The sequence below is a fragment of the Pristis pectinata genome, chromosome 8, assembly GCF_009764475.1.
Source record: "Pristis pectinata isolate sPriPec2 chromosome 8, sPriPec2.1.pri, whole genome shotgun sequence".
Classification (NCBI taxonomy): domain Eukaryota; kingdom Metazoa; phylum Chordata; class Chondrichthyes; order Rhinopristiformes; family Pristidae; genus Pristis; species Pristis pectinata.
Genome location: NC_067412.1, coordinates 50,302,183 through 50,313,065, shown reverse-complemented (window position 1 = coordinate 50,313,065; position 10,883 = coordinate 50,302,183). Strand labels below are relative to the sequence as shown.

General features: G+C 42.0%; 1 protein-coding gene across 4 annotated transcripts in view; it reads right to left on the bottom strand.

The window, feature by feature from the left end:
• Window positions 1–1,810: 1,810 nt before the first annotated feature.
• Window positions 1,811–10,883, bottom strand: part of LOC127573523 (sodium- and chloride-dependent neutral and basic amino acid transporter B(0+)-like) — a 75,570-nt gene continuing 66,497 nt past the window's right edge. For all 4 annotated transcript variants that reach the window (XM_052021830.1, XM_052021831.1, XM_052021828.1 and 1 more), the window contains 4 exons: window positions 10,116–10,225; window positions 9,857–10,027; window positions 5,145–5,230; window positions 1,811–1,997 (listed from right to left, as the gene is read on the bottom strand). In XM_052021830.1, the coding sequence (XP_051877790.1) occupies window positions 5,156–5,230; window positions 9,857–10,027; window positions 10,116–10,225 (356 nt within the window). In that variant the 3' untranslated portion in view covers window positions 1,811–1,997; window positions 5,145–5,155. The remainder of the gene's footprint in view (window positions 1,998–5,144; window positions 5,231–9,856; window positions 10,028–10,115; window positions 10,226–10,883) is intronic.

The window sequence follows — 10,883 nt, the reverse complement described above, 5'->3', positions numbered from 1 at the left end:
GAGTGGGGCCGCTATAACAACCACTTGTTCAACGTCAGTAAAACTAAGGAACTGACTGTTGACTTCAGGAAGGAGAAGGAGGGAGAACATGCACCAGTCTACATTGGTGGATCGGTGGTGGAGAGGGTCAGCAGCTTTAAATTCCTGGGTATCAAAATATCGAATGACCTGTCCTAGACCTAGCACATAGATGCAATCACAAGGAAGGCACACCAGAATCTTTACTTTCTCAGAAGTTTAAGGAGGTCCAGCATGTCAGTGAACACTCAAACAAACTTCTACAGGTGTACTGTTGAAAGTATCCTGATTAGTTGCATGATAATCTGGTACGGTAATTCAAATGCACAGGAATGTAAGAAGCTGCAGAGAATAGTGGACTCAGCCCAATACATCACAGGCACATCCCTCCCCACCATTAAAAATCTCTACATGAGGCACTGCTTCAAGAAGGTAGCATCTACCATCAAAGGTTCCCACGATCCAGGCCATGCCATCTTTTTGCAGCTACCATTAGGTAGGAGTTACAGAAGCCTGGTCCCACAGCACCAGGTTCAGGAACAGCCACTTCCCTTCAACCATTCAGTTCTTGAACCACCTGCACAATCCTAATCACTACCTCAGTACAGCAACACTATGACTACTTTGCACTTCAATAGACTTTTTTTTGTTTTAATTGTGTTCTTTCTTGTATAATTTAGTATAATTTATGTTTTTCTTGTGAATGTTGTGTCCCTCATGCTATGTGCCTGTGATGCTGCTACAAGTAATATTTCTCATTGCACCTGTGCATACATGTACTTGTGCATGTGACAATAAACTTGACATGTTTTGTATTGACAGAACAGCAGTAAATCTCAAGGAAAAGTCAACATCATCCTAATCAACATGCAAAAGCTAGGATATTTAACTGAGCTGGGGTAGCAATGTTCATTGTACGGTATGTAGTATTAGTTGTGGACAGTAATTGTTCCTTCAAGGCCACTACTCCTTTTAGGATGGTGTGATGTGACTTTCTGCTCTCTGAGCTCCAACAATGTTTATGGAAAGATCCAGAGAGCCTCTCTGTGAGGAACCCCTGAATAGAAGAGAAACAGTGTGTTTTGAGCCCCTTGTGATAATGTGTATTTACACATTCTGGAAAAAGCATTTATTTGAAAGCTGGGAATCCACAGCGAACATATATTTCCCAGTGTTCAATCAACTGAGGTGAAAAATCACTAAATTGTGCCATGGATTGGAACCAATGTTTGTGTATTACTTTAGCTGATTGTGTAAAAGAAATAATTAAAGTATAAGAAATACTTAAAACATAAAAATGCATAAAATATTATTCATTTGCACATCAAATGCTTTTTCTTCTTCTGGGGATTGTCTTGACTAGATTGTAAATGGGGTAGATTGACAGAGGCTCCAAAGAACAGATGGTTGCTGATTCTGATCGCACTGATGCTGCATTCAGGTACTGGATGTCCTGCTCCAAGCATTGACTTTGTTAGCCATACCCTCCCACTGCCACTTCAAAACCTACCTCGATGGCTTCTCAGGTCCCCAGGAATACAGGAACCTTCTCTTCCACTAGCTCATTAAAAATGAGGTCTACAAATTGGAATATCTGCTGCCATCCCTGGGATGACTGATCTTGGAGCAAACATTTCAGACCTGTACAGTATCTCCAGGTTAGAGGCAATGAGCAATTCCAGTTCTAAGAACTGCAGGGGTGACTTCAATCTTTGTCAGGTAGCCTCAGCTGATGTTGACAGCTCCAGCTACTGAAAATGAACTCTTATGCAATAAAAGGCATAATTGGCACTGGTTAGATTTTATTTATCCATGGTATGTGGGGAATGGTGGATAATCCAACATTAATTACCATCCATAAGTGCCCCTAAACTGAATGGCTTGCAAGGCCATTTCAGAGGACAGTTTAGAGGCAGATGCATCACTGTGGTCTGGAGTTACATCTGGATCATTTGGAGTCAAATTGGCAGATTTCCTCCCTTAAAGAACAAGAGAGAATAAGGGAGTTTTTGTTAGATTCACACTGTTCATCAGTTTCATCAATACTAGCTTTTTACTTACTTATTTGAGAATTTAAACTTCAATTCCCCAGTTGCTGAGGTAGGATTTGAACTCATGGATCTAAATTAATAGTAAAGGTCTCTGGATCCAAATCCAGCAATTGAACCACTATGCTATGCTGAAATCATGCTGCCTGAATTCCAGGTGCAAGTTGATCCAGGTCGAACTAGTGTGAGTCACTTAGGGCACAGGTTTCATCACAATTCAATTTCTAAGTCAATGTGTCATCATTCAGTGTAGAATTTCATTGGAGATCAGTCCCTGTGCTCTAAACAACTTCCAGTGGCTAGTGAGAGAGACTGAAGCCACTGCAGACTGTAGATGGCAGTTAAAAGAGGAGGAGTGATTGAGGTGACTGATGCAGGAACTCTGAATGCTCAGTACTTCTACTTGGCTCCAGCCTGCCCTAGTATCATGGCCATTTTACATTGGCAAATGGAACATCTCACTAGTTCCATCTGGATCTTGTTATAGATGGTGACTGGTATGGAGGACTCCTACTGAAGTGAAGTTTGGAGCATGTCAGAATGACTGTGAATTTCAAGCAATTTGTTACAAATTAAACAACTGGATATAAAATTGGCTTGGTGGTTGGAGTCAAAAGGTAATAATAAAGGGTTGTTTCTCAGATTAGTGGTTGTGCTGCATGGATCGCTGTTGGGTCCACTGTTGTTTGTTATGTATATTAATAATTTAGATGCCAGTGTTGTTTACATGGTGGCAAATGTTGTCCCCTTATTCAAAAAAGGTAGTAGGGATAGTCCAGGGAATTACAGACCGGTGAGCCTTACGTCTGTGGTGGGTAAGCTGTTGGAAAGGATTCTAAGAGATAGGATCTATGAGCATTTGGAGAAACATGGACTGATTAGGGACAGCCAGCGTGGCTTTGAGAAGAGAAGATCTTGCCTCACAAGCCTGATAGGGTTCTTTGAGGAGGTGACCAGGAAGATTGATGAGGGTAGTGCAGTGGATGTAGTCTACATGGATTTTAGTAAGGCGTTTGACAAGGTTCCGCATGGTAGGCTTCTTCAGAAGGTCAGAGGCGAAGGGGTCAGGGGAAGCTTGGCCATGTGGATTCAAAATTGGCTAGCCTGTAGAAAGCAGAGGGTTGTGGTGGAGGGGGTGCATTCAGATTGGAGGGCTGTGACTAGTGGTGTTCCGCAGGGATCGGTTCTGGGACCTCTACTTTTTGTGATATTTATTAACGACTTAGATGAGGGGGTGGAAGGCTGGGTTAGCAAGTTTGCAGATGACACAAAGATTGGTAGTGTTCTGGATAGTGTGGAGGGCTGTCGAAGCTTGCAGAGGGATAATGATAGGATGCAGAACTGGGCTGACAAGTGGCAGATGGAGTTCAATCCAGAGAAGTATGAGGTGGTACACTTTGGAAGGACAAACTCCAAGGCGGAGTACAAGGTAAATGGCAGGATTCTGGGGAGTGTGGAGGAGCAGAGGGATCTGGGGGTTCATATCCACAGATCACTGAAAGTTGCCTCGCAGGTGGATAGGGTAGTTAAGAAAGTTTATGAGATGTTAGCTTTCATAAGTCGGGGGATCGAGTTTAAGAGCCGCAAAGTGATGATGCAGTTTTACAAAGCTCTGGTGAGGTCACACTTAGAGTACTGTGTCCAGTTCTGGTCACCTCCTTATAGAAAGGATGTGGAGGCATTGGAAAGGATGCAGAAGAGATTTACCAGGATGCTGCCTGGATTAGAGAGTATGGATTATGAGGAGAAACTAAAGGAGCTAGGGCTGTTCTCATTGGAGAGAAGGAGGATGAGGGGAGACATGTTAGAGGTATACAAGATATTGAGAGGGAAAGATAGAGTGGACAGCCAGCACCTCTTTCCCAGGGCACCAATGCTCAAAGCAAGAGGACATGGCTTTAAGGTATTGGGTGGGAAGTTCAAGGGTGATGTCAGAGGGAGGTTTTTCACCCAGAGAGTGGTTGGTGCATGGAATGCGCTACCTGGGGTGGTGGTGGAGGCTGATACAAACTTGTCCAAAGTTCAAGAGATTGTTAGATAAGCATATGGAGGAATTTAAGTTAGAGGGATGTGTAGGAGGAAGGGGTTAGATAGTCTTAGGTGTGGTTTGAAGGGCAGCACAACATGGTGGGCTGAAGGGCCTGTATTGTGCTGTATTGTTCTATGGTTCTATGGTTCTATGGTAAGTAAGTTTGCAGTTGACACCAAAATTAGTGCTATAGTGGGTAGTGAAGAGGTTAGCTAAGATAACAGCAGGATCTAGGTCATCTGGGAAAGTGGGCCAAGGAATGGCAGATGGAAGTTAACTCACACAAGTGCGAAGTGTTGCATTTTGGTAAGTTAAACCAGGGCAGGATTTACACAGTAAATGGTGCGGAGTGTTGTAGAACAGAGAGATCAAGGGCTACAGGTACATAAGTGTCCTGGATGTGGGACACAGGTAGATAGGGTGTTGAAGAAGGCACTTGGGTCACTGACTACAAGAGTCATGTTATAACTGTACAAGACGTTGGTGAGACCGCACTTGGAGTATTTTGCGCAGTTTTGGTTGCCCAGCTATGGGAGGATGTCATTGAACTGGAAACGGTGCAGAAAAGATTCATGAGTATGTTACCGGGTCTGGAGAGCTTGAGTTTTAAGGAGCTATTGGATAGGCTGCAGCTTCTTTTCCTGGAGCGAAGGAGGCTGAGAGGTGACCATACAGAGGTATATAAAATCATGAGGGGCACAGATAAGGTGAACAGTGACTGTCTTTTTCCCAGGGTAGGGGAGTCTAAAACAAGAGGCCATAGATTTAAGGTGAGGGGGAAAATTTAAAGAAGACAAGTTTGGTGAGTATGTGGAACGAGCTGCCAGTGAAGGTGGTAGAGGTGGGTACAATTACAATGTTTAAACAACATTTGGACAAGTACATGGACAGGAAAGGTTAGAGTGATAGAGGTCAAATGTCATCAGATGAGGCAACTTGGTCAGCATGGACAAGTTGGGCCAAAGAGCCAGTTTCTGTGCTGTATAACACAATGACTCTGTGACTCTAAATGTTCTCAAATGTTCACATTTCAGTAAGAAGTTGCTCACTGTTGAGAGCTTCAGTATCTTTCCCCTCTGTGCTGTTCCAGGTAAGGACCCCAATCAGGAGCTGATCTACAAGCAGCAGAAATCTTCTGTGTAAAGAAAATTAAAGAATTTCATACTTTCTGTCCAATATTTTTTCACCAATAACTTCCAGCTAAAAAATAGTCAATCCCAATTCGACTCTCCTGAAGTTTGTCCAATATGCACCTAAAAATCCTAAAAATACAAAAGCAAAATATCTTGGAGACCTGAAACAAAAACAGAAATGTTTGAAAGATTCAGCAGGTCAGCCTATATCTGTGGTCAATAGCCTTTCATCAGAACTCAGATTTTTTCATCAGAATATGCAGACTGTATATATTTGTCACAGAGGTTACACTTCCTTCATTACCTTCAATGCATCAGTTAGTTTGCAGACATTGAAATGTAAAAAAAATCACTTCTTAAAACACTTTACTGTGCTTATTGTCTCACTAACTTAAGGATGTCATTAGGGCAGTAACATATTCCATTCTGTACGGAAGGGGACTGGACTGTCACCACCCGCCCCGATAGCTTCCAGTGAACCCACAGTCACCATTGCAGGCGTAAATTAGTCTTCCAGAGAGTGAACCTGCAGAAAGAATCTGGCCCAGTGGTGTCCCTGGCTGCTTCCTTAGATCTTGCACAGATCACCTGGCAGGGGTATTTGCAGACATTTTTAACCTCTCCCTGCTTCAATCTGAGGTTCCCACCTGCTTTAAGAAAACCACTATCATCCCAGTACCTAAGAAAAACAAGGTAATGTGCTTTAATAACTTCCACCCGGTGGCTCTGACATCCATCATCATGAAGTGCTTCAAGACGCTGGTCATGGCACGTATTAACTCCATCCTCCCAGACAACTTCAACCCACTGCAATTTGTCGACTGCCGAAACAGGTCCATGGTGGACGCCATCTCCCTGGTCCTACACTCATCTCTGGAGCATTTGGACGGTAAAGGCATCGACAATAGACTACTGTTTATTGACTACAGCTTCGCCTTCAGTACTATGATTCCAAGCAAACTCATCACTAAACTCTGAGACCTGTAACTTGGCGCCCCCCTGTGCAACTGGATCCCTGACTTCCTGACCAACAGACCACAAACAGCAAGGATAGGCAGCAACAACTCCTCCACGTTTATTCTCAGCACCGGTGCCCTACAAGGCTGCGTCCTCAGCCCTCTACTTTACTCCCTATACACTCATGACCATGTGGCCAGATTTTGCTCTAACTCCATCTACAAGTTTGCAGATGATACCACTATAGTGGGCCGAATGTCAAATAACAATGAGCCGGAGTACAAGAAGGAGATAGAGACCCTAGTGACATGGTGTCGTGACAACAACCTTTCCCTCAATGTCGGCAAAACAAAAGAGCTGGTCATTGATTTCAGGAAGGGGAGCAGAGCACATGCTCCTGTTTACATTAACAGTGCTGAGGTCGAGAGGGTTGAACATCACCAATAGCCTGTCGGGGTCCAACCACATAGACGCCACAGCCAAGAAAGGTCACCAGCACCTCTACTTCCTCAGGACGCTAAAGAAATTTGGCATGTCCCCATTGACCCTCACCAATTTTTATCAATGCACCATGGAAAGCATCCTATCCTGATGCATCATGGCTTGGTATAGCAACTGCTCTGCCCGGGACTGGAAGAAACTGCAGAGAGTTGTGGACACAGCTCAGCGTATCTCAAAAACCAGCCTCCCCTTCATGGACTCTGGCTACAGTTCCCACTGCCTCAGTAAAGCAACCAACATAGTCAAAGACCCCACCCACCATGGACATTCTCTCTTTTTTCCCCCTCCCATCAAGCAGAAGATACAAAAGCCTGAAAGCACGTACCACCAGGCTCAAGGACAGCTTCTATCCTGCTGTTATAAGACTATTGAACAGTCCCCTAGTATGAAAAGATGGACTCATGACCTCACAATGCACCTCATTATAGCCCTCACACCTTATAGTCTACCTGCACTGCACTTTCTCTCTAACTGTCACACGTTATTCTACATTCTGTTATTATTTTCCTTTGTACTACCTCAATACACTGCTGTAATAAAATGATCTGTCTGGACAGCATGCAAAATAAGTTTTTCACTGTACTTCGGTACATGTGTCAATAATAAACCAATTTACCTCCAACTGAAAAAGCTACCATATTTGATAGTGCTGATAATTGCACAATGTCCCAGTCCAGTTGCAACTCCTCAGGAAATGATGCGGTTCATGCAGTAAGATCCTGACATTGAGGCATGGACTGTTAAACGACAAGTCTCCTTCTCACCACCTGAGCCCCAGGAAACAACCTACCTCAACAACAGTATCTAACTATCCACATTTGATATTCAGTTGTATCACCATCACCAAGTCCCCCATCATCAACATCTCAAAGTCACCATTGACTCAATTGGACCAACCACAAAATTACTGTGGGTATTTCAACAGGTCAGAGGCTGGATCTTCTATGACATTCACCACTTCCTGATGCTCCAAAGATTTTCCAACACCAACAAACCACAAGTCATGACCATGATAAAATGCTTTCCATTTGCCAAAAAAAAGCAGTGCACTTGTTTGATACCGTACTTACTTTTTTGTAACTGTTAAACAAGAGTCATTCTCCAAATGTTGGAGCTCCAGTTTCAGTCAGAAGGGATTAAAGATGCAATGCCAACTAAATGATGTCATTTCATGCCTACCTGACTCTGCATGAGGGAATAATTGGGCTTGTGTGTATTCAGTTTCAAAGAATTGAATGCTATTTTACCTGAAAATGGTCACTGGTGCAATCTATTCCAGGTTAAGGTGATGATTGCAAGATTAGTGTCTTGAAAGTGAGTGCTAATGAACCCAATTTCAAGGCTAGTGTGACTGAAAATTTATAGTCGATCAGAGAGATCCAGCAAAGATTTGGAAAGAATAGGTTGTATCTGACAAACGTTATTGTACTTTTTGAGGAAATTACTAAAGAAGGATGAATGTCCAAGGATACTATTTGTGAGGTTTTCCAGAATGTACTTAATAAGTTTTGTTAAAAGTTCAAACACACAGCATGGAAGGCAAATTATTGGTTTCATTTGAATCGGCTGAGAATCTGGAAGCAAGAGCAGGCCTAATGGGCAGGATCCATAATTGGCAGACTCCTCTGCATGTATCTGTGTAAGGACCTCGGTTACTCCATGACTTAGATGATAGGATTGAAAGTTATGTATTTATGTGTGCCAACCATGCAAACCTGAGTGACTGCCAAGGTAATATCCAAGGCAGTAAAGTTGGAAGTACGAAATTACACAGAGTTATTAATAGATTAAATTATTGGGCCAAGTTTTGTCTATTGGGATTCAGTGTAGGCAAATATGGTCCCTGTAAGTACAAAAAAAGAGGGGTTCCTAAATGTTTATAATGGATAACTTATGTAGGTCCAAACAGACTTGGATGACCTGCACATGAATCACTGCAATGTCATGCTCAGAAACATAAGATGATTGAAGAAGTGATCAGATTGCTGGCCTTTATATCTACAAAGCTAAAATGGAGCTGAAGCCACATCATGGCTAAGCAAAATGTGGTTACACTGCACAAGGACAACTGTCGGCAGTTTTAGGAACCACACCTTGGAGGCTGTAGAATATTGATTTGTTAGGATGATAATTGATACTTCAAGAGTTAAATTACAAGGAAAGATTACAGAAATCAAGCTTGTATTCACTGGAATTCAAAAGTAGTTTTCAAGACAATGAGGGGCATTGACAAGGTCAATGAAGAGAATATAATTCCACTAGGATAATGATAGAGTGAAGAGAGCAGAATCTCTGGTCACAAAGGGCAGTAGATGTTTGCAAAACCCTCCCACAAAAAGCAATTGATACTGGACCCATTGTTAATTTTAAATCTGAGATTGATTCATTTTTTAGCCAAGGGTGTTAAAATGGGACAAAATAGTAACATGCGGGATTTAAGAATATGGAGCTTGTTCACTGATCAGATCATGAAAAAGCTGAATAAGTTGATGGGCCAAATGGCCTTCCATTCTTAGATGTTTTTTTAAAGCAGGTATGTTCTAGAGTACAGGGTTCCTCAGTGGATTTGTGTGCTGCCATTTTACATCTGTATAAAATAGGATGAAATAACCATTATTTTGGTGGCTAAATAAGGAAAACATTTTTTTTATTTCCATTCCAGCTACTAGTCTTTGTTTCTCTACACCAGATGTATGGGTCCTTGAGAAAGCAGAAAGCTTTTGGAGGAAGGTTCAAGACTGACTAGTACTGAAGTTACAACTGAATAGAAACACATCTGTCTGAGAATGTAAGTACTTGAAATAAAAGTACTTGATGCCAACGTTGAAGCCTAGAAAAGCAGTCCAGATGAAGAGTCTCAACCCAAAATGTCGACTGTCCCTTTCCCTCCATTGACGCTGCTGACCTGTTGAGTTCCTCCAGCAACCTTGCGTGTTGCCCTGGAACCTAGATTGTCCGATCCACTATTTCATAAATGGTTTCGAAATAGTTAAATTAACAACAAAGTCACAAGATTGACAGTTCCCAGAAAATATTGTAAATGGCTAAAAATGAAAGTTAATGTTATTCTGCTATATTTCTGATCGTCTTCCACTGAAGCTGTGATTAGAATTGAGAGAATGTCAGAAATTCTTCTACTTCTGCTGGCAAAGATGTCAAGGTTTCCTTACCTGGCACAAGGTGGAGCCCTCAGCCTGGGTGATTCTCACAATGGCCACAATGGGTATCCACATATTGGAGAAGATTATCAAACACCAGCCAAGTGCTGTTGCCCAGACAGGGTATTCAATAGATCCGTATGTTGGTGGGGCAAATGTTGCTAATGACCAGATTAACATTGCCTGTACACAATGATGAGTCAAAACAAGAATAAAAGCAGGTCAGAGATTAAATTTATTTGCATTCTTTCTGAATAAATGATCTACTTACAGCCAGCACAGATGGAGTGATTAAAAGCCAGCACATTCTCCACCACAACCAGAAGAGCCAGTTCTTTTCCCCAATCATCATTTCAATGTCCTTGATGAATCTGTTAATCCCTGTGGACAGCAGAAAAGCACAACTACATCACCAGTTTCCAGATTTTAGAACAGTTGGTTTCCTGCTGAAGTTCAGCTTTGTATGTAATTGCCTCTTCCACTTTACCTCTGAGTTCATGCTGAACCAGGCAGGTGGGGTAAAACTAATCAAGGCTTATGGACTATTTTCAAAGTCACAAATAAAATAATAAATATACAAGCACTGGAAATAACTTATTACAAGAAACCAAAGATTATATAATGTCCAAACCACAAATTATCAAGCATTATTAACACTAAATACTCCAACAACATTACACAATTTAAACCCTTAACTGTAATTATAACTTCAAATCACACATAACTAATTCCGACCTGAACACAGCTCACTTCAGAAGATCTCTCCTGTCCACAGTTCTCTTGCAAACTTCCCTTTAACTTTGAATGTTACTTACATGCACAGCTCTTTTTAACTCTGGATGACATTGAATATATTTTGTCCTGGTATTCACTTGGAGGAACCTGTTCCCAAACATGCACTAAGGCTCAATCCTATCTGCACTCTTCACAAGTTGCTAAAGTTCACCCTTAGCATCTTCATTTTATCATTCAAAAATGAGACTTGAGACAACTACATTGACATCCCATTCCCACTCATGCTTTGATTGCACCATCTTTC